This window comes from Elephas maximus, chromosome 8 (genome assembly GCF_024166365.1).
Source record: "Elephas maximus indicus isolate mEleMax1 chromosome 8, mEleMax1 primary haplotype, whole genome shotgun sequence".
Taxonomy (NCBI): domain Eukaryota; kingdom Metazoa; phylum Chordata; class Mammalia; order Proboscidea; family Elephantidae; genus Elephas; species Elephas maximus.
This window is the reverse complement of record NC_064826.1, coordinates 11,362,539-11,388,924: the sequence shown is the minus strand read 5'-3', so window position 1 is coordinate 11,388,924 and position 26,386 is coordinate 11,362,539. Positions and strand designations below refer to the sequence as shown.

At 42.4% G+C, this 26,386-nt stretch overlaps 1 protein-coding gene across 1 annotated transcript in view; it reads right to left on the bottom strand.

Moving 5' to 3' along the window:
• The window catches only part of SVOPL (SVOP like), a 66,714-nt gene extending 40,613 nt beyond the window's left edge, over nucleotides 1-26,101 (bottom strand). Inside the window, exons 1-6 of the mRNA XM_049894606.1 lie at nucleotides 26,020-26,101; nucleotides 25,742-25,833; nucleotides 20,804-20,902; nucleotides 7,950-8,021; nucleotides 5,070-5,194; nucleotides 1,153-1,216 (exon numbers count right to left, since the gene is read on the bottom strand). Coding sequence (XP_049750563.1) covers nucleotides 1,153-1,216; nucleotides 5,070-5,194; nucleotides 7,950-8,021; nucleotides 20,804-20,902; nucleotides 25,742-25,833; nucleotides 26,020-26,101 — 534 coding nt within the window. The remainder of the gene's footprint in view (nucleotides 1-1,152; nucleotides 1,217-5,069; nucleotides 5,195-7,949; nucleotides 8,022-20,803; nucleotides 20,903-25,741; nucleotides 25,834-26,019) is intronic.
• Nucleotides 26,102-26,386: the final 285 nt, after the last annotated feature.

Genomic DNA, 26,386 nt, shown 5'->3' with positions numbered 1-26,386 from the left:
CACCTGGATAAATGGTTTAGCTGGGGGCTGGAGAGGGGGGCAATGATCTCTCAGGCATGGTCTAGTTATCGACTGGCAGACTCCAGTATCCCTGAAAGGGAGGCCACCAGTACTGCGGCGTCAACTCTAACTCTTGGCTACCCCATGAGTGTCAGATGGAACTGTGCTCCATAGGGTTTTCAATGGCTGTGTTTTTTGAAAGCAGACCACCAGGCCTGTCTTCAGATGCACCTCTGAGTGGATTTAAACCTCCAACTTTTAGGTCAGCAGCCATGTGTGTTAACCATGCACCACCCAGGGACTCCTGGAAGGGTCAGTATTACTAAAAGGGTGGTAGTTGTGCCCCTGCCTCCACTATTCATCACAGTTCAATGACATTGCCCTGAAGGAAAGAGAGAAGGAGAACCTTTTGTTAAAAATAAGATTTCCACAAGATTAAATCTATATATGACTCATCAACTTTATTTGCATTTCATGAACTGGGAAGTGTCTCATCTGGAAGTCAGCCAAGAACTCCAAAGGATGAATGGATAGGAAAAAAGTTATATAGGCAAGGTGGTATAAGGAAAAGGAAGTAACACTGGGCAAAAAGTGATTGGCCAGTTCTAAGGTACTTTCCTTATATGGCGTGTTGGGAACTTTTCAGAGCCAGGTCATATACCATAGCTGAGGCAGGCAAGCAAATATTGGCTGACTTAGATCTTGGCATCTGGGAAGGCCAGGCATGTACAGGAAATACAAAGTTAGGTTTCAGTTTGCTGCCATGGGGCTTAGCATAAATGACTCTATCTTAAAAAAAATCTTGGGCCTAGTAAAATCAGGTCAACACCACTTAGACCCAGAGTTCTGGGGCTTCCTTTGCGGGGTTGACCTCGAGTGAAGCCAGCTATGGGCATGTTTCTTGGGTGCAGAAGAAGGAGTTGCTGCGTTCTAAATAGCACTATTGGATGGCAGAAGTTCTGGACGTACAAACAATGGAACTGGACCTCTGGCTTCAAGTATTCCCAGTGTTCTTTGGTTGGAGCCAAGTACTACCGGTGTGTTAACCAAAGAACCATCAACAATTGACCAAATGCCTGGCTGGCAGAAAAACCATGCCTGTCCTATCCTATAGGATGCAGAACGCTGGATGGAATTCCCATTTTACCTTACCTGAGACAAGGGCAGCATGTAGCCTCGATATTTTGTGGGCAAAAACTCAGTCTTTATAATTAGCCTAAACAGAAAGGGGGAGAAAAACACGAGAATTTTGTTTTTATAAAACCAAATAATGGTTTGTTTTTAACAATCATAATTTTTCTTGTCACAGGGATAAATAACTCAAGAACATAGAAGTTCTAAGCAAATATGTAGAAACCAGAGATTATTAATGGTTACCAGGGGTAGGAGGGAGGGGGAAGCCTGGAGTTTTCGTTTGGGGAGCATTGAGTTTGTGGTTAACATAAACCATGGGGTGGTGGGTTATTTTGGAAAAAGACAGCGATAATGGTGGCACAACATGAAAAATGTAACCAACGTGTTAATTGAATAGCAAACGAGGAAGCTGTACTGGCAAATGTTTTTTGTGTGTATTTTCACCACAATAAAAAATAAATCAACATATAATTGTTACAGCTAATATCCATATACAAGAACAATAAGTAAACTTAACAACTGTTCCTCTGTTTACACGTCTGTTGCCAAATTTATCTGAAATCTTCTAACATAATAATAATATTGAAGTTGTTAGGGATTTTATTTCACTTGGATCCACAATCAACACCCATGGAAGAGCAGTCAAGAAATCAGACGATGCATTGATTTGGGCAAATCTGCTGCAAAAGACCTCTTTGAAGTGTATTAAAAAGCAAAGATGTCTGGTGAAGGGTAAGACAGTACACAATACTGGGGAAGCCAGGACAACTTCTACAAGGTAAGGTCATGGAATCTCCATAGACACATCCCAACTCCCTGAGGGACTGAATTGCTAGGCTGAGGGCTGGGGACCATGGTTTCAGGGAACATCTAGCTCAACTGGCATAACAGAGTTTCTAAAGAAAATGTTCTACATCTGACTTTGGTGAGTAGCGTCTGGGATCTTGTAAGCTTGTAAGCAGCCATCTAGGATACTCCACTGGTCTCACCCCCTCGAGAGCAAGGAAGAATGAAGAAAACTAAAGACACAAGGGAAAGATTAGTCCAAAGGACTAATGGACCACATCTACCACAGCCTCCACCAGACTGACTCCAGTACAACTAGATGGTGCCCGGCTACCACCACTGACTGCTCTGACAGGGATCACAATAGAGGGTCATGGACAGAGCTGGAGAAAAATATAGACCAAAATTCTAACTCAAAAAGAAAGACCAGACTTCCTGGCTTGGCATAGACTGGAGAAGCCCTTTGAGCATGGCTCCCGGATACCCTTTCAGCTCAGTAATGAAGTCACTTCTAAAAGGTGAAGAAAAAAACAAAATGAAACTAATGGGACACTCCAGCCCTAGGGTAAGGACTAGAAGGCAGGAGGGGACAGGAAAGCTGGTAATAGGGAACCCAAGGTTGAGAAGAGAGAATGTTGACATGTCATAAAACAATATGTGTACTAACTGTTTAATGAGAAACTAGTTTGTTCTGTAAACCTTCAATCTAAAGTACCATTTAAAAAAAAAAAGAAAAGGTGTCACCTTGAAGACAAAGATGTGCCTCGCCCATGTCGTGATAATTTCAGTCACCTCATATGCATGCGAAAGCTGGACAATGAGTAAGGAAGACTGAAGAAGAATTAATGTGTTTGAATTATGGTGTTGGCAAAAAATATTGAATATATCACTGACTGCCAAAAAAAAAAAAAAGAACAAGCAAATATGTCTTGGAAGATGTACAACCAGAGTGCTCCTTTGAAGCAAGGATGGCAAGACTTGTCTCCTGTACTTTGGACACGTTATCAGGAGGAACCAGACCCTGGAGAAGGACATCATTCTTAGTTAAGTAGAAGGTCAGCAAAAAAGAGGAAGACCTTCAAGGAGATGGACTGGCACAGTGGCTGTACCAATGAGCTCAAACATAGCAAAGATTGTGAAGATGGCACAGGACTGGACAGTGTTTCGTTCTGCTTTGCATGGAGTCACCATGAGCCAGAATTGACTCAACAGCACCTGACAACAACACCAGGTTAAGAGATATCAGCCTATGAAAACATGTGCCAAGCCCGATTTACTTTTCTAAAACGTACTTGGACAATTAGCACACACCCAAGAGAAGGCAGGAGCCCTGGTGGCACAATGGTTAAGAGCCTGGCTGCTAACAAAAAAGCTCAGCAGTTCAAATCCACCAGCTACTCCTTGGAAACTGTATGAGGCAGTACTGGTGTGTCCTATAGGATCGCTATGGGTCAGAGTCAACTCGGTGGCAGTGGGTTTCTTTGTTTTTTTTTTTTAAAGAGAAGGCAAATAGTTTCCCTGAATAACGACTGTCATGACACTGATTTCTAGTTTATTACATGTTAATTTTGTGCAGAGGAGAATAAATAGAATCATATTCCATTGGTTTTCCAATTGCTCTTCTCTGATGCAGTTATTAGCAAAAGTTTGGGTTGTTAACGTACTCATTGAGTTAGTTCCTAAAGGATGTTTCAAAATCCAACTTAACTTCTACTCCTCCAGGACCCCAAGGTTCAAGAGACACTTAATTGGTGCCTTAGGGAAGAGCTATTCTTCCTGTAACACGGGAAGGTAATAATTAGGTGCTTTTTTTTTTCTACCTTTACCCTGGTGGCGTAGTGGTTAAGTGCTACAGCTGTTAACCAAGAGGTCGTCAGTTTGAATCCGCCAGGCGCCCCTTGGAAACTCTATGGTGCAGTTCTACCCTGTCCTATAGGGTCATTATGAGTCAGAATTAACTCGACGGCAGTGGGTTTGGTTTGGTTTGGTTTGGTGGCATCTCCTGATGGAGCCTAAGGATAACTTGCACCAAATCACCCAAGAGAGAAAGGCCTAAGGGGCCCATTTAAGGGAGGCACCCAGAGACCAGCACATTTAGCTTAACAAGTCTGGTGCCATCTGCACAATAAAGCACTCCTGGGAGGCAGAAGAAAGAGAAGAAACATCACAGCTACTTCAACAGTGTCCCACCCTGTTCTGCAAATTCACTTTGATGCAGTCTTGAGGGACAGGACCCCAAAACCCACTGCCGTTGAGTCAATTCCTGCTCATAGCGACTCCACAGGGTTTTCAAGGCTATAAATCTCTACGGAAGCGGACCGCCACATCTCTCTCCCATGGAGCCACTGGTGGTTTCGAACCGCCAACCTTTTGGTTAGCAGCCGAGGGCTTTAACCAGTGCACCACTAGGGAGAGGACAAGGGTGTTTTCAAATGGTTATTTCTAAATGTTACAAGGACTTATGGTCAAAGCTACTATTATGACGAATTCTCAAGAAATTAGTAGCTTGTGTTTGCGTTGACGTTTTTGGTACGTACTTAATATGGTACTTTTTGTTAGAATCTAGTCTAACCAAATGTCATTCACCTAGAAAATAATGATTTTTAGCTAAATAACAGATTAGCTCATAAAATAAAGAATATCACCTGTGAGCACTGTGCTCCTTTAAAAAATCACCTATATGAGACCAAACGGCCAACAATTACTCTAAAGCAAAGATGAGACAGTAATGGGGCAGGGAAACTAGAGTACTGGAAACGGAACGATCTGAATGGAAATGAGAATGATGACACATTGTGAAAAATGTAACCAATGTCACTGAACAATTTTTGTAGAAATTGTTAACTAGGAACCTAATTTGCTGTATAAACTTTCACCGAAAGCACAATAAAATGTTATTTAAAAATAATAATAATAGTGATTAGTTTCAGGAACATGGATTTGAACACATCCTCAGTCTAGCACTCTGCTGGCCTCAGCATCAAGCATCGTTCGTTGAGCAAATCGCTCCTAGTGGAAGAAGGACCACCACTTTAGGATTTGTAGCTCATTGCCGATGGCGTTGATCCAGTCACCATGGCATACATGTATGCTTAAGCGTCTGTGTGTATACACTTTTCTCCCTCAGGGTTGGAAGGGGCCATCTTTACCCTTGTGAGTGGCCAGACACACCACAGCCCACCATCGTCCGCAGGAAGACAAACCAGATGTACGAGGGAGAGAAAGAGGTCAGCAAGGAGAAGTAGGCACCCCACAGGAACGAGATGAACAAAATCTGAAGAAACAAAAGAGGACTTATTAATGGGACCTGTCTCAACTTGGGGGGGGGTACCCTAACTTTCAAAGATGTCTACATAGAACGTATTATCTATATATCATTAACATTACCAGTTGCTGACGAGTCCATTCCGACTCATAGCGAGCGACCCTATAGGACAGAGTAGAACTGCCCCATAGGGTTTCCAAGGAGCCTCTGTTGGATTTGAACTGCCAACCTTTTGGTTAGCAGTCTGAGCTCTTAACCGCTGTGCCACCAGGGCTCCATTAGCTATATGGGAACAGAAAAGCAAAAGTCATAGTCCTCAGACAATGGCTTCATGCTGATGAGAACCTGGGTGAGGAACAGAACCTCCTAGTTTCTATCCAGATATTTGCTTCTGGGAGGAGCTCATCGATAGCCAACACACAGTGCAATACAGGCTAGTCTGTTGTCTCAAAGGAGGCCCTGGTGGGGTAAACAGTTAAGGCGCTTGATTATTAACTGAAAAGTTGGAGGTTTGAGTCCACCCGGAGGTACCTTGGAAGAAAGGCCTGATGATCTATTTCCAAGAAATCAGACATTCGAAAATTCTGTGGAACATAGTTCTATTCTGAAGCCCATGGGGCCTCCATGAGTCAGGACTGGCTGGACAGTCATGGGTTTGGTTTCTTGTCTGAAAACCCAGACCTTCCAAGTTCAGATCAGTCTTCAGACCTGCCCAACTGACCCTACCCTCATGGAGCTGGAGCTTGTCAGAAGCACACTGAAGCACCGTGTCTGTTAATTCTGACTCATAGCCACCCTATAGGACAGAGTAAAGCTTCCCCATAGAGTGTCCAAGGAGTGGCTGGTGGATTCAAACTGCCAACCTTTGGTTAGCAGCCAAGTTCTTAACCACTGTGCCACCAGGGCTCCAGGACGAACATAAAGAGATTTTTTTTTAAAGACACTTGCTTTTTTTTCTAATAATAATAACACAGTTCATAGTAGAAATTTTGGAAAAATCCAGAAAGAATTAAAAGGAAAAATCACCCTCAATCCTATAACCAAGAGAAAACACTGTTAACACCATTTTATCCTATTTTCCAAGTTTGTAAGGAAAAACATATTTTTAATGCCTGCAAAATGCCCCAGTGGAAATACGTACTACTGAAATGTCTTTAACCGCTCCCCTGTTGCCAAACACAGAGGTTTCACGTTTTCTCACCGTTAGAATAAATTGTGGTGCAATGGTTAAGCGTCCGCTGCTGACTGAAAGGCCAGAGGTTCAAACCCATCAACAGCTCTGCAAGAGAAAAGACCTAGCAATCTGCTCCCATAAAGACTACGGCCTAGGAAACCCTATGGGGCAGATCTACTCTGTCTGATACGGTCGCTGTGAGGAATGGACTCAATGGCACCTAAAAACAGGCTAAACTGTGATGCTATCTCTCTGCATATTATCTTTGTGGCTCCTCTGATGATCTCAATAGGCTAGATTTCCGGAAGGCAAAGGATCAGATTAGGAGAAAGAGGTGTTTTCAAGGCTCCTGATTCATACAAGGTCTCTGGATGGCACAAATGGTTTGCTCGTGACTATTAACCAAAATGTTGGAGGTTCAAATTCCCCCAGTGGCACCATGGAAGAAAGCCCTGGCAATCTCCCTCCAAAAATTCAGCGATTGCAAACCCTGTGGAGCGCAGCTCTGCCCTGATACAGACAGGGTCACCACGGGTCGGAACTGACTCCATGGCAACCGGATTTGGATTTTTGATTCGTACTGCCGAGTTGATCATCAGAAAAATTATACTGCTAGTATACAAGGTACATGAAAATATCCACTCCAGCAGTGCAGGGGTCTTTAAGTTAAAGAAAAATTCCTTATGGCTTTGATATTTGAAATGGATTTGATAAGGAAAAATCTCATCTTGCTGTATAATTTTGCTTTCAACAACAATTGTGATTGCATATCTTCCAAGGTTTCTCGGCTATTCGCATTGTTTGTTATAGAATCCCTGTTCTTGCTTTTCACGTGGTTTTCTGAGATACTCATATTTTCATTTTAATTTTTAAGAGTTTATGATATTTATTTTATGTACTTTGAAAGATACAGCCAATTCTATTAATGTTTTCCTTTGAGGTTTATCTCTTTGCATTTCTGCTTAGGAAGCCCCTCCCCTTCAGAAATCAGGCAAGAAAAGAGAGTCTTGAGTTTGTCATCAGAAGACATAAGTTTATGTCTTGATATTTAATCTGAGGAGTCGTGTGAGTTGGAGCGAGTTGTTTATAGTTCCAAAACCATCGCGAAGTTAACTAACACACAGCTGCTTATGTTTGTCGCTGCTGTTCTTGTTAGTTGCCACTGAGTCGATTCAGACTCATGGCGACTCCAGGTATGCAGAGTAGAACTACCCCAAAGGGTTTTCAAGACTGTGACCTTTTAGAAGCAGATCGCCGGGCCTGCCTTCCAAGGCACCTCTGGGTGGGTTTGAACTGCCAACCTTTTGGCGAACAGTCGAGGACTTAACTATTCATGCCAGAGCAAATTCCCATCCAATGGGTTTAATATTGTATCCATGCATATCCATCAACTCCACACCTAGACTGCTGGAGCTCGGGTGTGGGGCCAGGTACCTCAAGAAGACAAGCCCAGAACTGAGGAACGCAGTGTCAAAGGAAATCTCCCCGTGTTCTGCCTTGGGGAACAGCAGAGAAATGTCCACTAAGGAGAAACAATAGTGATTTTGCCACGGGAGAAAATTTCTGATCATACTCCAGGGCCAAACCTACCTTCCTGCGACCATATCTGTCCGCCAGGAGGCCAAAGAAGATGCTGAATACCATGTAGCCAAAAAACACCATCTGGGGGACGGGGGAGAGAAAAAAAAATGACTCTCCAAGCAGAGCATTTACAATGTGTTAACTTACTACACTAAGCATTCATCCTTCTTACCTGAAAGTAGACTGGAAAATGGATGAAGGTAGAAGTTAAAGATTGGGGGTTCACATGTCCCTTTCCCCCGACTTCTGGTTAACGTTTTCAAGACCTCAGAGTCTGAGGGTTAAGGTTTTTGTTGCTGATTCCACACCGAGATATCCCGGAGCAGGTAACTGCTTCTCTCAGATCCAGGAGGATGGATTTGGCTGGTGGCTCAGTGGTTAAGAGCTACGGCCGCTAACTAAAAGGTTGGCAGTTTGAATCCACCAGCTGCTCCTCGGAAACCCTATGGGGGCAGTTCTACCCTGTCCTATAGGGTCCCTATGAGTAAGAATCAACTTCATAGCAACAGGTTTTGGTTTGGTTTTTCTACTCAGATAGATAATTGCAGATTTCCATTTTACTTTTTTACAAAAAATCCATGCTCTGCCTTATTCCACACACGACTTGAGGCCCCTAGAAGCCATCTTCCTTTATGTTGTTATGTTGTTATAGGTAAGTATAAACTTGAAACACCAAAACCAACCATTGATTAAAACAACTCTGCAAAACAAATATAAATCCTACAATAAACCTACCCTGATAAAATTCAAGGGTCGGCTAAGATGCCAGGTCCCTTTGTGGCACAAATGGTTTGTGCCCAACTACTGACCTAAAAAGATCAGAGGTTTGAACCTCCCATTGGTATCACAGATGAAAGGCCTGGCAATCTGCTTCTGTAAAAGATGATAGTCAAGAAAACTCAATGGAGCAGTCCTACTCTGTAACTCATGGGTCGCCATGAATCAGAATTGACTCGATAGCAGTGGGAGCAGGTGTTTTTTTTTTCTTTGGTTGCTCCAATGGCTTGTCCCACCCTGATAATATTAAGGGCCTGCCATGATGGTAGCACTTTAACTCAGCTGAGCTGTAATCTGATGTCTTCACCTTGACGGGACTTGTTTTTCTACATTCGACTAGTTCCAAGTTTCAGACTTTCTTCCTCTCCAGCAAGATCCCTGACAGACGCTTTGAGGGTAATCAAAGGAAAGGTGTCAGCTTGCCTTTCTAACTCTCTTTCAGTGAAAAAGCTGTTTCTTCTTTGCTGCTTTGCTTTCTTATCTTTTCCTTCCCTTTTCCTTCCCAAGGAAGAGTCAAACATATTTCTTACTCCCCCGCCCCCAAAAAACCACTAAACCCACTGCCATCGAGTCAAATTCCAACTCATAGTGACCCCATAGGACACAGTAGAGCTGCCCCGTAGTGTTTGCAAGGCTGTAATCTTTATGGAAGCTGACTGCCACATCTTTCTCCCTCGGAGCAGCTGGTGGGTTCAAACCTCAGACCTTCTGGTTAGCAGCTGAGAACTTAACCGCTGCACTACAGCACTCCTGTTGATTCCCCAGGGAACTCTAAAAGCCATCATGTCTATTCTTGAACCACGAAAGCTGAGACGTCACCCCTAGGACCATGTTTTCTAGAATAGGAATTGGGAAGAAAAAAAAGTCAGTGATTTCCGAACGTTTGTCCTGGAAAGATGCTGCATCATAATAAAATGTAATCGGTCTTCAGAAAATGGTAAAAAATAAGAACGATGCCACATGTTTTGCATAAATCTAAATTTGTTAAGTGCAAAGGGCTCTCTTAATTTTGGGATATTTTATTCCTAATTGTTGATATTAACAGGTCTCTCTTTTTCTGACAGGATGGTGGGGGGCAATGGCAGGATTTTCTTCCTCTTTCTCCTTTTCTTTCAATGTCCTTACTTGATTAAAAAAAAAAAAAAATGCCAGCCTTATGTCAGTCACTCAATTTAAAAAAAAAAAAAAATTTACCAGTTGGTGAAGCCCCAAATTTGGGTGCTGCTGAAATTAACTTCTATTGTTGAATTACAAATTCTCAAACATTATTTAATCATTATATAATGTTTTTCCTTGTTTTTTATGGTGGATTTTGTTTTAAAGTCTATTTTATCTGAATTAGTATTGCCGGTCCTGCTCTTTTTTGGTAGCTGTTTGCTTGAAATATTTTTTTCCATCCTTTGATTTTTAATATATTTATATCTTTGTTTGAAAGATGTGTTTTTACGTTCAGTGTGATTATTGATAGGTGTGACTTCATTGCTGTAAATTTGTAGTGCTTTTTTTTTGTGGTGGTTATGTTTTCTTTGTTCTTCTTATTCACCTATGCTGAGATCCTTTTGTTTGTGGATTTTTTTGTTTGTTTTTTTCATATTTATAGATTTTGTGTTTACTGAGACTTTGTTTTTCTTCTTTACTTTGATGAGTAGGTTTGTTAACTTTAAATTTACCCCTAACTTCCTAAGTTTAAACCAATCTTTTATTACTTGATATCACCTTGACTTCCTCCACATTTGAAAGTTCTATACATATACCCTTTATTCCCTCTTTTATTTTTCTGACATTGTTGTTATTTACAGATTGACCTTTCTGATTCCCTGTTGTAAATCTTTTAGTTTTGTTTTGTTTTATCCTGGAGATTTCATTACTCAGGTTGGTATCTGGCTGATACTGTCTTGCGTCCTAGATTCAGGTTGTTGTCTGATGTTGTTGGTACTCTAACCAAAGGACTCTCTCTAATAAATTCTTGAAGTTTGGTTTGGTTTTTACATATTCTCTTAATTTCTGTTTATCTGGAAATATTCTAATTTTGCCTTCATATTTGAGTGAGAGTTTTGCAGGATATATTACTCTTCGTTGGCAATTTTTTCTTTCAAGGTTTTATGTATGTCATCCCATTGCCTCCTTGCCTGCATGGTTTCTGCCAGTTAATCAGAGCTTAGTCTTATTGTTTTCCCTTTGTATGTGACTTCTCGTTTTTCTCACGCTGCTCGCAGGATTCTTTTTTTGTCTTTGATTTCAGCAAGAGTGATTATGATATGTCTGGTGGTTTTCTTTTGGAGTCTATCCTACATGAGGTTCATCGAGCTTCTTGGATGGTCAGCTTTTCATCTTTCATCATACTAGGGAAGTTTTCTGTCAGCAAATCTTCAATGGTCCTTTCTGTGTTTTGTTTTCTCCCCCTATTCTAGAACTCCGATCACACACAAATTTTTGCTTTGATTGTATTCCACATTGTTTTCAGGGTTTCTTCATTCTTATCTCTGATTTTTTTCCTCAAACAAATTGGTAGCCAAGGATTTGTCTTCAACTTCACTACTCTTGACTTCCATTGTTTCAAATTTGCTCCTAAAGCTTTCTATGGCAGTGTCCATTTCCGAAATCTTGTTTATTTTTTGGATTTCTAGTTGCTGTTTCATATGATTTCTAGCTGTTGGTTTATTTTGACATTTTGTTCCTGTATTATTTTCCTGAATTCTTCCATTGCTTTGTCTGTGGTTTCCCTGATTTTGTCTATTTTTTCCTTATTTTTTTCTGTGTTTTTCTTCATCTCTTGGAGAGCCTGAATATTAAAGTTTTAAATTCCCTATCAGGTAATTTCAGTGTCTTTTCTTCTACGGGAAAGTCATCTGGTGTTTTATTTTGGTCGTTTTCTGAAGTCATCTTCTTCTTCTTTTTTTTAATATGTTTTGATATTGTCTGCTGTCATTAGAACATTCGGGAATTTTGTTGGTTTGTTTATTGATTGTAGATTTGATTGTTTTATCCAATTTTTTTCTCTTATTTTGTTATGTCTGGGCAGATGGCCTGGGCATACTTGATTGCTTGCTCATCTGTGGGCATGATGCTTCTCATCACCTTGTCCATGTGGGCAGGGTCAGCTCAGCTATGGTGCAGCTGGGCAGGTCCATAAGAAGGGGAAGTGTGGGATGGGTCGTTTGCTGCACGAATTGGGGCTGACAGGGTGGTTGGGGGACAGTGCAGGTCAGGGTCCAGTGGTTCCTGTCAGTGCTGCTTGGGAGCATGTGCTCAGCCCACGGTACAGATATGCAGGAGGGAGGGGAGAGGATGTGATATGTGCAGGTAAGTGGATGAGAGAAAGAAGAGAGAGAGAGAGAGAAACAGGAGCAAACAAACAAAAAAAAAGGAATTAAAATTGTGGCATGGTAGAATTCAGCTGGTGGGGACAGAGCAGATCTTTCTAGGCTGTGTGCTGGTGACTCTCTGGCCAAGTGGTGTGGATCAGCTAGATAGGCAGGAGAAAGGAAAGGAAAGAAGGGAAAGAGGGAGACGAACTAGCAAAAAGACAAAAACAAACAGAACAACAGCAACAACAAAAGTAAATAAATATGGTGCTGGGGAGCTGGCCATTGGGGGCAAGGCAGAACTGGGGTGGTGCTGAGCTGATGTCTCTCTCACTAGACAGCATGGTATGGCCCATCAGGAAAGGGCAGAGGCAGCACAGGGCCTAGATGGGAGGGAGAAGGAAAAGGGAGAAGGGGAAAGATAAAGAAAAATAAAAAATATGACACTGAGGGAGCCAGCCTGTGGGGGGTGCACAGACCTGGGGAGGCTGTGTGCCAGAGCTTCTCTAGCAGGGTGGTACAGCACAGCCTGTCAAGAAGTGGGGGTGGCACACAAGGGTAGGTGGGTGGGAGAAAGGAAAGGAAGGAAGGGAGAGAGAGAGAGAGAGAAGAAACAAAAAAAGCAAAACAAAGAAAAAGAAAGGGAAAAAAATTGGCACCAAGGGAGCCTGGAGGTGGGGGTGGCATGGACCCAGGGAGGCTGTGTGCCAGTGGCTCTCTAACTGAACGATATGGCACAGCCCATCAAGAAGGGGCAGGGACCACACATGGGGCTAGCTGGGCAGAAGAAATGAAAGAAAGGAAGGGAAAGAGAAGAAACAGAAAAAAAAAAGTGGCACCAAGGGAGCTTGCCAGTGGGAGTGGCACAGACCTGGGGAGGCCATGTGCCAGTGGTTCTCTAGCTGAGTGGTGCAGTTCAATCCATCAAGAAGGGCCAGGGATGGCACATGGGGCTAGCTGGGTGGGAGAAACTAATATACAACAACAGAAGATAAGTTATATAACTGGGATCTTCTGAAAGTTAAACACTTATGCTCAACAAAAGACATCACCAAAAGAGTAAAAAGAGAATCTACAGGCTGGGAAAAAATTTTTAGCTGTAACAAATCTGACAAAGGTCTAATCTCTAAAATTTATAGGAAAATCTAACACCAATACAACTAAATGATAAATATTCCAATTAAAAAATGGGCATAAGATATGAACAAACACTTCACCAGAGAAAACTTTCAGGCAGCTGACAGGCACATGAGGAAATGCTCGAGATCACTAGCCATTAGAGAAAAGCAAATCAAAACTACAGTGAGATACCATCTGTCTGGGTCATCTAGTGCTGCTATAACAGAAATACCACAAGCAGATGTCTTTAACAAAGAGATGTTTATTCTCTCACAGTCCAGTAGGTTAAAAGTCCAAATTCAGGGAGCTGGCTCCAAAGGAAGGCTCTCTCTCTCTGTTAGCTCTGGAGGAAGGTCCTGGTCATCAGTCTTCCCTTGGTCTGGGAGCATCTAAGCACAGGACACACTCTGCTCCCAGCGCTGCTTATTGGTGGTATGAGGTCCCCATGTCTCTCTGTTCGCTTCTGTCTTTTGTATCTCAAAAGAGATTGGATAAAAACACTATCTAATCTTGTAGATCTCATCAATATAACTGCCACTAATCTATTTCATTACATAGGATTTACAACACATAGGGAAATCACATCAGATGACAAAGTGGTAGACAATCATACAATACTGGGACTCATGACCCAGCCAAGTTGACAGATATTTTGGGGGGATACAACTCAATCCATGACACCATCTCACCCTGACATTACTGCCACTAAAAACAAACAAACAAACCAGAAAATAACAAAAGTTGGGGAGATTGGAACTCTTATATACCACTGGTGGGAATGCAAAATGCTACAACCATTTTGGGAAACCATATGGTCCTTCCTTAAAAAGCTAAAAATAGAAATACCATATGATCCACCTATCCCACTCCTAGGAATATATTCTAGAGAAATAGGAACCATCAAAGAAATAGACATATGCATACCCATGTTCATTGCAGCATTATTCACAATAGCTAAGAGATGTAAACAACTTAAGTACCTATCAACAGATGAATGGATAAACAAACTGTGGTACACACACATAATGGAATACTGCACAATGATAAAGAACAATGATGAATCTGCAAAACATCTCACAACGTGGATGAATCTGGAGAGCATTATGCTGGGTGAAATAAGTCAATCACAAAAGGTCTTATAGTACAATTATAAGACCACTATTATAAAAACTAGTGAAAAGGTTTACACACAGAAAGAAACAATCTTTGATAGTTATGGGGGACGGGAGGAGTGGGGATGGAAAAACATTAAATAGACAATTGATAAGTGGTAACTTTGATGAAGGGTAAGACAGTACACAACACTAGGGAAGTCAGTACGATCTGACCAAGGCAAGATCATGGAAGCTCCACAGACACATCCAAAATCTCTGAGGGACTGAATGGCTTGGCTGAGGGCTGAGGACCATTATCTCAGGAGAATCTAGCTAAATTGGCATAACATAGTTTAGAAAGAAAATGTTCTACACCCTACTTGGTGAGTAGCATCTGGGATCTTAAAAGCTTGTGAGTGGCCATCTAAGATACTTCACTGGTCTCACTCCTTCGAGAGCAATGAAAAACAAAGAAAGCCAAAGACACAAGGGAAATATTAGCCCAAAGGACTAATGGACCACATCTACCATGGCCTCCATGAGACTGAGTCCAGTACAGCTAGATGGTGCCCAGCTACCATCAATGACTGCCTTCCGAGGGATCACAATAGAGAGTCCTGGACAGAGCTGGAAATAAACGCAAACAAAATTCTAACTCACAAAAAAAGATCAGACTTACTGGCCTGACAGAGACTGGAAAAACCCTGAGAGTATGGCCCCCACACACCCTTTTAGCTCAGTACTGAAGTCATTCCTGAGGTTCACCCTTTGGCCAAAGATTAGACAGGCCCATAAAACAAAATGAGACTAAATGGGTGCACCAGCTCAAGGGCAAGGATGAGAAGGCAGGAAGTGACAGGAAAGCTGGTAATAGGGAACCCAAGGTCAAGAAAGGAAGAGTGTTGACACTTCTTGGGATTGGCAACCAATGTCACAAAACAATATGTGTATTAATTTGCTCTGTAAACCTTCATCTAAAGCATAACAAAAAATAAAAATAAGGGGTGCTGGAACAACAACAGACAGACAAATGGAACAGAATTGAGAACCCAGATATAAATCACCCAGCTACCAACACCTGATCTTCTACAAGGGCCTAAAGTGCATCAAATGGGGAAAAGGCAGTCTTATTAACTAATGGTGCTGGCAAAACTGGAAGTCCATCTGCAAAAAAATGAAACAGGACCCATACCTCACACCATACACAAAAACTAATTCAAAATGGATCAAAGACCTAAATATAAAGCCAAAAACCATAAAGTTCATAGAAGAAAAAAATGAGATGAATGCTAGAGGCCCTAACACACAGCATTAACAGGTTAAAAACCATAACCAACAACACACAAACTTCAGAAGATAAGCTAGATAACTGTTATCTTCTAAAAATTGAACACTTATGCTCATCAAAAGTCTTCACCAAAAGAGTAAAAAGAGAACCTACAGACTGGGGAAAAAAAATTGGCTGTTACAAATCAGACAAAGATCTAATCTCTAAAATGTACAGGAAAATCCAACAGCTCTACAAAAAAAGAGACAATCCAATTAAAAAATGGGCAATGGAAATGAACAGGCACTTCACCAAAGAAGACGTTAAAGAGGTCAACAGTCACATCAGGAAATGCCCACAATCACTAGCCATTAGAGAAATGCAAGTCAAAATTATAATGAGATATCATCTCGCCCCAGCATTACTGGCGTGAATCAAAAAAACAGGAAATAACAAATGTTGGAGAGGCTGCAGGGAGCTCAGAACTCTTATGCGCTGCTGGTGGGAATGCAAAATGATACAACCATTTTGGAAAACAATATGGCACTTCTTTAGAAAGCTAGAAATAGAAATACCATGTCCAGTAATCCCACTCCTAGGAATATGTCCTAGAGACATAAGAGTCATCACATGGACAGATATATGCACTCCCATATTCACTGCAGCATTATTCACAATAGCAAAAAGATGGAAACAACGTAGATGCCCATCAACAGATGAATGGATAAACAAACTGTGGTATACACATGTAATGGAATACTACACAGTGATAAAGAACAATGATGAACCTTCGAAGCATCTCATAATGTGGATGAATCTGGAGGACATTATGCTGAGTGAAATAAGTCAATCACAAAAGGACAAATATTGTATGGGAACACTACTGTAAAAACTCATGAAAAGGTTTACACACAAAAAGAAACAATTTTTGATGGTTATGAGGGAGGGGAAGGGATGGAAAAACACTAAATAGACAATGAAAGGTAAGACAGTACACAATACTGGGAAAGCCAGCACAGCTTGTACAAGGTAAGGTCATAGAAGGTCCATAGACATATGCAAACTCCCTGAGGGGCTGAATTACTGGGCTGAGGGCTGTGGGGACCATGGTCTTGGGGAACTTCTAGCTCAACTGGCATAGCATAGTTTATAAAGAAAATGTTCTACATTCTACTTTGGTGAGTAGGGTCTGAGGTCTTAAAAGCCTGTGAGCGGCCATTTAAGATATTCCACTGGTCTCACCCCTTCGGGAGCAAGGAAGAATGAAGAAAACTAAAGATACAACAACAACAACAAAACCCCATTGCTGTCGAGTTGATTCCGACTCATAGTGACCCTATAGGTCAGAGTAGAGCTGCCCCATAGAGTTTCCAAGGAGCGCCTGGTGGATTTGAATTGCTGACCTTTTGGTTAGCAGCCATAGCACTTGGCCAGTACGCCACCAGGGTTTCCAAAGATTAATCCAAAGGACTAATGGGCCACATCTGCTATGGCCTCCAACAGAATGAGTCCAGAAGAACGAGATGGTGCCTGGTTACCACCAATGACTGCTCTGACAGGGATCACAATAAAGGGTCCCAGACAGAGCTGGAGAAAAATGTAGAACAAAATTCTAACTCAACAAAAAAAGACCAGACTTACTGGCCTGGCAGAGACTGGAGAAACCCCAAGAGTATGGCCCCTGAACACCCTTTTAGCTCAGTAACGAAGTCACTCCCAAGGTTCACTCTTCAGTCAAAGATTAGACAGGCCCATAAAACAAAACAAGACTAAAGAGGCACACCAGTTCAGGGACAAGGACTAGAAGGCAGGAGGGGACAGGAAAGCTGGTAATAAGATTAACCAGTTAGCAAAGTACACATGGGCTTATAGTAAGGTAAGCAAAGTATGAACAGGCTTAATTGTGTTTACTTAACAATCTATAGTGCGCAATTTCACGTAAGTTTCACCACGTCTTTGAATGAATTTCACAGGTGAAATTGTGGACGATAGTAAGTAAACACTAGTACGCCCGTGCATACCTTGCTTATTGGGTACTCCTCCCCTGGGCACCAACAGGAAACAACATAAATGCCGGTGCTGCAAACACAGAGACTGTGCCACCAGGGATACAATCCTGGGGCCATGACAAAAGCGAATGCTGCCCCTGGATGTCCAGCACCCTCAGGAACGAAGATGTGCACCCATGAGTCAGCTTGGGGTGTGTAGTTATAGTTTAGTTAGTTATTAACTACACGTAAAGTCACAGCACTCAGCCCAAAGGGACAAGGGAGGATAGCGACACTTCCTAAATTGAACTATGTTTTAAAGGTGTGTGAAGGAGCCCCCAAAATCTAGGTGCTTGGCGTAAGGAGAGGTTTCTGCCAAAGATGTAGCCTGGACTCCATTTTTTGTTGTTTACTGCCTATTCCAAGCTAATCTCAAAAGTCAGCAAGCCAGAATACCTCAGGAAACCTTTGGGGTCCCATCCCCTTCCTTCCTTTCACAGCATGCTCCTAGGAAGGTACTAACTCAGGCTGGCCCCCCAAATATCCATTGATTAGCATGAACTTAACCATCTCAAGCTTTATGATAAACAAAACAATGCTTGAGGGATTTCATTATTGTCTGGTGTCTGTTAAAGCATGATTTTGTAAATGTCAACCAATCAGAATTTTTCCTTGTTAAGTTCCTGAATTTCCTGTACTTAAACTCTGTGAAAAAACCTTTCACCTGAGTACTTCTGTAAATTCTCACAAAGTGCTGCCTGATCTCGATTGCTTTATTCCTTCATTAAAACTCTTTGCCTTAATCTTAACAGAGATTCCAGTTTGCTCTTTGACAGTTGAAAGAAAATGAAAAAGAGTGGAGTCACTTAACTACAAGCCCAAGTCAGACCTTCAGTTTTTTGTTTGCCTGTTTTTAAATATTTTCTCTTTTCTAAAAGTATCAGAGGCAGCTTTAAAAAAAGGGGGGGGGGGGGGAGGGAGTGGGGCGAGTACAACAATTTCAAATTTTAAAGAGGGGAATGGGGCTGAGAGCAGATTTGAGGCAGAGATTGGACATAAGCCTGGGTTCCATGTTTCTTAGCCTCCAAGACACAGAGGCAGCACAAATGGGCATTGAACACATATTAGCTGAGAGGAGAACTCAGATTATCCCCTTGTGTGAGCAGATACTTATGAGGGGGAATTCTTCCTGGTACCCAACACAGGTTAAATTTGACATGAGTTAAGGGCAGGGAGTGAGAGCAGAACTATTCACCGTGAGAATATTCCCTCCCCAGCAGCTCCCTAGCAGCTCCCCAGCAGCATCAAGGGATGCCCCTTTGTCCACCCCCATAATGTCTTCCAGCATCCTCCACTACCCATTCCAGAACACACCTGTCCCTCTCCTATATGCCCTCAAGGCCTCTGCCAGTGATGATACCACCCTCCATCCTTCACAGTCCACCCACTTCCAGACATCCTGCTCTTATAGCGAGGACACTATCGGCTCATGGTATTTCCTTTCTAGTAAGTTCTACCATTGTGTAACCGACTTTCAATACCCAAGTAAACCAAGCCTCCACTCCTCACCTTGTGGCTCTTTGACCTCCTCAGCTGACCTGGCCACCTCAGTTGACACTGCCTCCTTTCCAGAAGCACACTCTGACACTTAACCTCTGCCACCACCTCCCAACTGGTGTTCCACCCTCCAACCTCATCTTCTCAGGGCTCTTAGAAAATCAGCCTTGTCCCTCCTTAAAGCCCTTCAACAGCTCTCTATCATCCACAGCCATGGCTTCCAACATTTCACATAAAAAGAGCCTCTTCCAGATAAAAAGAAACTTAGCAGAGCTCTACAGGCTAGAAGCTTTAATATCCATTTGATGAGAAATACGTAATGACTATGAAGTCTATACTGCTTTCACACAAAATTGCTATTTGTTAAACAAAATGATAATTTGAAAACGAGTAATACAAAGAAGGAGAGTCAGGACTAGGAGGAGGATACGGAATGTGTGGCTAATCGCCTCCATGAACAACTGCCTCCTTTGCCATGAGACCAGAAGTGAATGGTGCCTGGCTAACATTGCTGAGTATTTTGATCAAAGATTCCATAGAAGAATCCTAATGAAAAGGGAGGAAATGCAGAAGAGAATTTCAAATTCTCACGGACTCCAGACTTTCTGGAGCCGCAGAGAGTGGACAAACTCCTGAAACCATTGCCCTGAGATAATCTGTAAATCTTAAGCCAAAAGTAACTCCTGAAGTCATCTTAAAACTGAGAAATAGTTTAGCTTAACTAGTAAAAAAGGTCTGCCTTGAGCATTGCGCTCTTTTAAGAGCTGTCTATATGGGGTCAAATTGACATCAGCAACTTGAAAGATTAAATGGGAGCCTTAGGGGGCAGTGGGTTTATGTTAATGGGGGAGGAACAACTCAGAAAAGGAGGGTGAGAGTGGTTGCACAACTCGAAGAATATAATCAACGTCACTAAATTGTACATGTAGAAACTATTGAATTGGTGTATGTTTTGCTGTGTATATTCTCAATGACAACAACAAAATAAATAAAATTTAGAAAAAAAAAAACCAGTAAGACATGTGTGTGCCAGATATTTTTTATCAAGTCTGTGGATGATGCTGGGAGAAAGTGTGGACTCTCGCCCCAGCTGGGGAGCAGTGACCCACAGAATGGACTCCATGAGCAGACTATGAGGTGCTCTGGCCCCTGTCTGTGTCTCCAGCCCCCTTCTCACTTTCCATTTAAGCAGCGTGCAACTGCTTGTGCGCCCCCCCACACACATACAACACATATGCACACGTACACGCACACGCACACACGGTGCTGGCAAAGAATTGGCACTTAAAAAATGCTTTTGAGGGAACAACAGATAATATCCTTAATTCCACTTTAGAGCAAAACTTCATGTGTAATTCATAAGGCTGCTTCAGTGGCCTTGGAGGAAAGTCAAATGCACGACACAGTGCAATTCAGCGCGAGTGGTTTGGTGGTTGGTTAAGTCACCAGGGTCCAACTAGGTGGCCTCGTAGTGAATTCACTTAAGCCATGGCTAGAACCTATGGTTTAGGGTCAATTCTTGTTTGCATTTCTCTCCACGGGGCTCTTGCTCAGTCCAGTGTTACACTTTACCTCGGGGAAAGGGAAAGGGGAGAGAGCTCTGAAGGCTAGTTTCACCCTGCAAACCCATGAGCTGTGGTAGCCAGCCCACCAGGTGGGGAGGTGTCCTGGGCTCTCTGCCCTGTGAGATGGAGAAGCAGAGTGGAAGTTCCCAGCCTCAGCTGGCTCCCCAACAGCACAGGATGCAGGTACTCACCGTGGTCACCAACGCCACCTGCCAGTTCTCCAGTTGCCATTCACAGCGGATAACGGGGGACACCACAGCTATTAGCATGATCTCCATGGCCTCAGCAACCTTAGAGAAAAATGTCATGACTCAGGGCTGGTTTGCTACCATTTCTTCCCCGATCTCCCTGTCCCTCGTCCTCCCTACCCTCATTTATGAGGTGCCTATTGTGTACCCAAGACCCTAGGTGGAGTAAATGGTTAAGTGCTCAACTACTAACCTAAAGGTTAGTGGTTCAAACCCACCTACTGGAGACATGGAAGAAAGGCCTGGTGATCTGCTTCCATAAAGATTACAGCACTCCAGAAAAAGGTCTTAGAAGACCATATAAAAGTCCTGGCCACTGACTAGGCTGGTGGAGCGACCGGGATGCTGTTACATACATCCCAGTCACGTGAGGCCCTGAAACCTGCCTACTGTTCCCACTGCCTCTCTTATTTTCTTGTTTTAAATAATATTTATTGCATTTTTGGTTAAATTTTACACAGCAAATTAGGTTCTCATTTGACATTTCCCACACAGATTGTTCACTGACATTAGTTATATTTTCCACGATGTGTCAACAGTCTCTTTAATTGCATTTTGTTTGTCGCATTGCCAGTGCTCTAGGTTTCCTGTCCCCTTATCATCTCATCATGCCTTTAGGGTAAATGCTGACCTTTCGATTTCATGCAGATGGTTTTAAGCAGAGCATGGTTCCTACAGGTAATATCCTTTATTTGTGTGCCAGTCTGCTATTGCGCTAAAACGTGATCTCGGGGCATAGTTTCAGTTCAAGGTTTAAAGAGTATTTCAGGGCGATAGTCTCATAGAGTCCTCTGGTCTCCACTGGTCCAGTTAGTCTGGACTTTTTTTTTTAAGAACTTGAGTTTTGTTCTACATTTTTCTGACATTCTATCTGAGACCATCTATTGAGACCCTGGTCAGAATGGTCTGTGGTGGTAGTCGGGCATCATCTAGTTCTTCCCCACTGCCTTTTCACAAGTGCCTGACAGGAGCCTGCCATGGCCCATCCCTGTCCACGCATCTGATGAGAAGACCCTGGTCCACAAAGCATCGTCCTACGACCAGGGAAGGGATTTGGTTTCCACACCAAAATAAATAGTGTTGTTTTCCTTTGTGTGTGTGCAGGGGGAAGGGGAGGACTGGTAAAGACCCTTTCTTAACTGGGGGCTGGGAAGAATTGAAACAGCCCTCAAGACACTCAAATCAAACCTGAAGCCATTTTGCACCAACATCAAGCGTCAAAGTGCAGTAGACATACAACCTCCATGGACTTGGGTCTGAAGATGGACACAAGGGGGTGACCTATCTAGTAATACATAGTGCTGACAATTATCTTTTGGAAAAGAGTTGAAGAGCACCCTATTCCTAATCCAGATAATATCTCATGGAGATGCTTTTGAGTGGTTGGTTTGGTTGATTTGGGAAGGTAAAAAAATTCTACATTGACTTTTCATTCAGTGGAGGATTGTTATGGAAAACAGGGCTCACATATATTTGAAAGAGAAAGAGACACCCTAAAACAGAGAGTTTCTAATTTTTTTTTTTTTAGCCTAGGGAACATTTCTCCTAAAGAAACAATACTAGGAGACCAATTATGCAAAATATAAGTGGAGATGTTTGGTTGGCGGTAGAAGGCAGTGGACAGCAAAACCCTACAATTTACCCCTACTTGTCCTTTGAAATATAGGGTCTTACAATTTTTGGAGTCTATATGCTAAAAAAAAAAAAAAAAATTTTTTTTAGCATAGACCTCAAGCACATTATACACAAAGAAAGCAAAAGATCGTTAAAAAGATAGAAAAGGAATAAAAGGCCAAAATTTATATCAGAAGAGACTCTGAAACTTACTCTTGAATGTAGAGTAGCTAAAGTGAAAAGAAATGATGAAGTAAAAAAGCTGAATAGAAGATTTCGAAGTGTGGCTCAAGAAGACAAAGCAAGGTATTACAATGAACCGTGCAAAGACCTAGAGTTAGAAAACTAAAAGGGAAGAACACACTCAGTATTTATCAAGCAGAAAGAACTGAAGAAAACTTTCAAGCTTCAAGTTGCAATAGTGAAGGATTCTACTGGCAAAAAATTGAAGGACTCAGAAAACATCAAAGAAAGTTGGAAGGAATACACAGAGTCACTGTACTAAAAAGAATTGGTCGACATTCAACCATTTCAGGAGGCAGCTTATGATCAAGAACCAGTGGTACCGAAGGAAGAAGTCCAAGCTGCACTGAAGGCACTGGAAAAAAACAGCGCTCCAGGAATTGATGGAATACCAATTGAGATGTTTCAACAAATGGATACAACGCTGGAAGTGCTTGCTCAAATATGTCAAGAAATTTCAAAGACAGCTACCAGGCCAACCAATTGGAAGAAATCCATATTTATGCCCATTCCAAAGAAAGGTGATCCAATGGAATGAGGAAATTATCGAGCAATATCATTAATATCACATGCAAGTAAAATTTTGCTGAAGATCATTCAAAAAGATTGAAGATCTGCCAGAAATTCCAGCTGGATTCAGAAGAGGGCGTAGAATGAGGGATATCATTGCTGATGTCAGATGGATTTTGGCTGAAAGCAGAGAATATCAGAAAGACGTTTACCTGTATTTTATTGACTACACAAAGGCATTCAACTGTGCGGATCATAACAAATTATGGATAATATTTCGAGGAATGGGAACTCCAGAACACTTAATTGTGCTCACGAGGAACCTGTACACAGATCAAGAGGCAGTCTCTGGAACAGAACAAGGGGATACTGCGTGGTTTAAGGTCAGGAAAGGTGTGCATCAGAGTTGTATCCTTTCACCGTACTTAATCTATATGCCGAGCAACTAATCCAGGAAGCTGGAGTATATGCAGTAAAACTTGGCATCAGGACTGGAGGAAGACTCATTAACAACCTGTGATATGCAGATGACACAACCTTGCTTGTTGAAAGTGAATAGGACTTGAAGCACTTACTGATGAAGATCAGACTGCAGCTTTCAGTATGGATTACACCTCAACATAAAGAAAACAAAAATCCTCACAACTGGGCCAATAAGCAACATCATGACAAATGGAGAAAAGAGCGAAGTTGTCAAGGATTTTATTTTACTTGGGTCCACAATTAACATCCATGGAAGCAGCAGTCAAGAAATCAAATGACATATTGCATTGGACAAATATGCTGCGAAAGACCTCTTTAAAGTGTTGAAAAGCAAAGATCTCACCTTGAGGATTAGGGTGTGCCTGACCCAAGCCATGGTATTTTCAATCATCTCATATGCATGTGAAAGCTGGACAATGAATAAGGAAGACCAAAGAAGAATTGACACCTTTGAATTATGGAGTTGGAGAAGAATATTGACTATACCATGGACTATCAAAAGAAGGAACAAATCTGTCTTGGAAGAAGTACAGCCAGAATGCTCCTTAGAAGCACAGATGGCAAGACTTCATCTCACGTACTTTGGACACGTTTCCGTGGGGACCAGTCCCTGGAGAAGGACGTCCTGCTTGGTAATGTAGAGGGTCAGTAAAAGAGAGGAAGACCCTCAACGAGATGGAGTCACACAGTGACTGCAGCAGCGGGCCCAAACATAGTGACAATTGTGAGGATGGTGCAGGACAGGGCAGTGTTTCATTCTGCTGTACATAGATAGGGTCTCTAGGAGTCAGAACGAACTCAACGGCACCTAACAACAACAACAGCAGAGAACTCACAGTGTAGATGTAGAATGTTCTACACTGTACTGTTGGTTGTTACAAAAGTTGGGGGAGGATGAATCTTGCCTTTCTCTCTTTCTATGCTAGACCGCCTCCCTAGAGAGCAATGCTTCTGAGAGATGTAGCAGAACTTGTCAGGTGCTGCCTCCAGCTCATGTTACACAGGTTAGCTGAGTGGGGAAGGTCAGAGCTCCTTGGTGTTTACTCACTGCTCTCCCTCTTAGGTATTCTTACTCCCAGACCATTGTTATGTTGACCACTTGTCCTAGATGTTCCATTCTATCTCATTATCATTATACATCTTGATATGGGTTCTTCACATACTGTCACTCCAACTATAAAAGGAGAATGTAGCAGTGGTTCTGCACTTGTACTTCACACTGTTGGGGAAAGCTCTGGGGCTGTAGTATTCCACTGTGTGTATGTACCATAATTTGTTTACCCACTCATCTGTTGATGGGCACTTAGGTTGTTTCCATCCTTCTGCTATTGTGAATAATGTTGCAATGGACATGGGTGGGCATATGTCTATTCGCGTGACAGCTTTTATTTCTCTAGGATATATTTCTAGGAATGGGATTGCTGAATTGTCTGGTATTTCTATTTCTAAATTTTTAAGGAGGCATCATATCGTTTTCCACAGTGGTTGCACCATTTAACATTCCCACCACCAGGGCTGTAATCTTTATAGAAGCAGACTGCCACATCTTCCTACTGCTGAGTGGCTGGTGGGTTTGAACTCCTGACCTTTTGGTTGGCAGCTGAGCACTTAACCATTGTGCCCCCAGGCTCCTTTCTTTGCTCGAAATAACAGATGGTAAATAATAAGTCTTCACTGGTGTCTGTTAAAGAATCCGGAAATCCGTAATTACAGCAAATGACCCAGTTGATTCTTGGGCACCATATGTTTTGAGAACTATTGTGTCAAATATTACATAGAACAAGGCCATTGTTTTCTCCTCTCCTCCCAATACCTTGATTTAAACCAATTTTTAAATGAGTATTGAATTCCCAGAACTTAGAGACACAGATATTCATTTGCTCATAATGGATCACCTGTGTGGGGTTCCTCCTCCCTTTCACATGCCTTAGCCCCTGGATGGACCACCAAAGACTGGAGGTCAGGAATAGGATTGCGTGTCCAATGATGTAGCCAGCTTTGGGGTGTGAAATGATCACCAAGTGCGCTCACCCCAGTGCTGCCCATGATCAGGAATAGGGCGATGTGGAAACGCCCGAACCCAATGGTCTCCACAGCATCCTCCACGGTGAAGGTCTTTGGCTCTAATGAGGAAAGACAACATGAAAGGAACAGCTTCCGGTGGGAAGGGGATGTGTGTGGAAGTATTGCTCACACGAGGAGCAATAATGAAGGGTGTTGGAAAGCCAATTCATTATCCTCAAAACTAGTAAATACAGGGAGGAATTAAGCAGCAGCTTGAGTGCTGGAGACATCTGTGATACGCTTACCTTTGGGCTGTGGCTCTGGGGCTGTCAGGCTCAACTTCCGAAGGCTAATGATAGTGACCGGCTCTGTCTGCTTGGCTGCCATCTTGTTAACGGTTCAAATTCCCCACACAGCTTCCCTGATTGAAGTGAGGCTGGGAAGAAAGAAAAAAAAATGATGGTTACTGAGAGATATTATATGGCAGGCACATTACACAAAGAATTTCATTGAATCTTCTGTCAGACATTGGGCTAAGCTTCTATGAACTAATTCCTTTAACCCCCACAACAACCCTCAGAGCTAGGTACTCTTATTAGCCCCATTTTAGAGATAAGGAAACACAGCCACACAGCTAACAAGTAGCAGAGAAAGAATTTCAACACAGAGCAG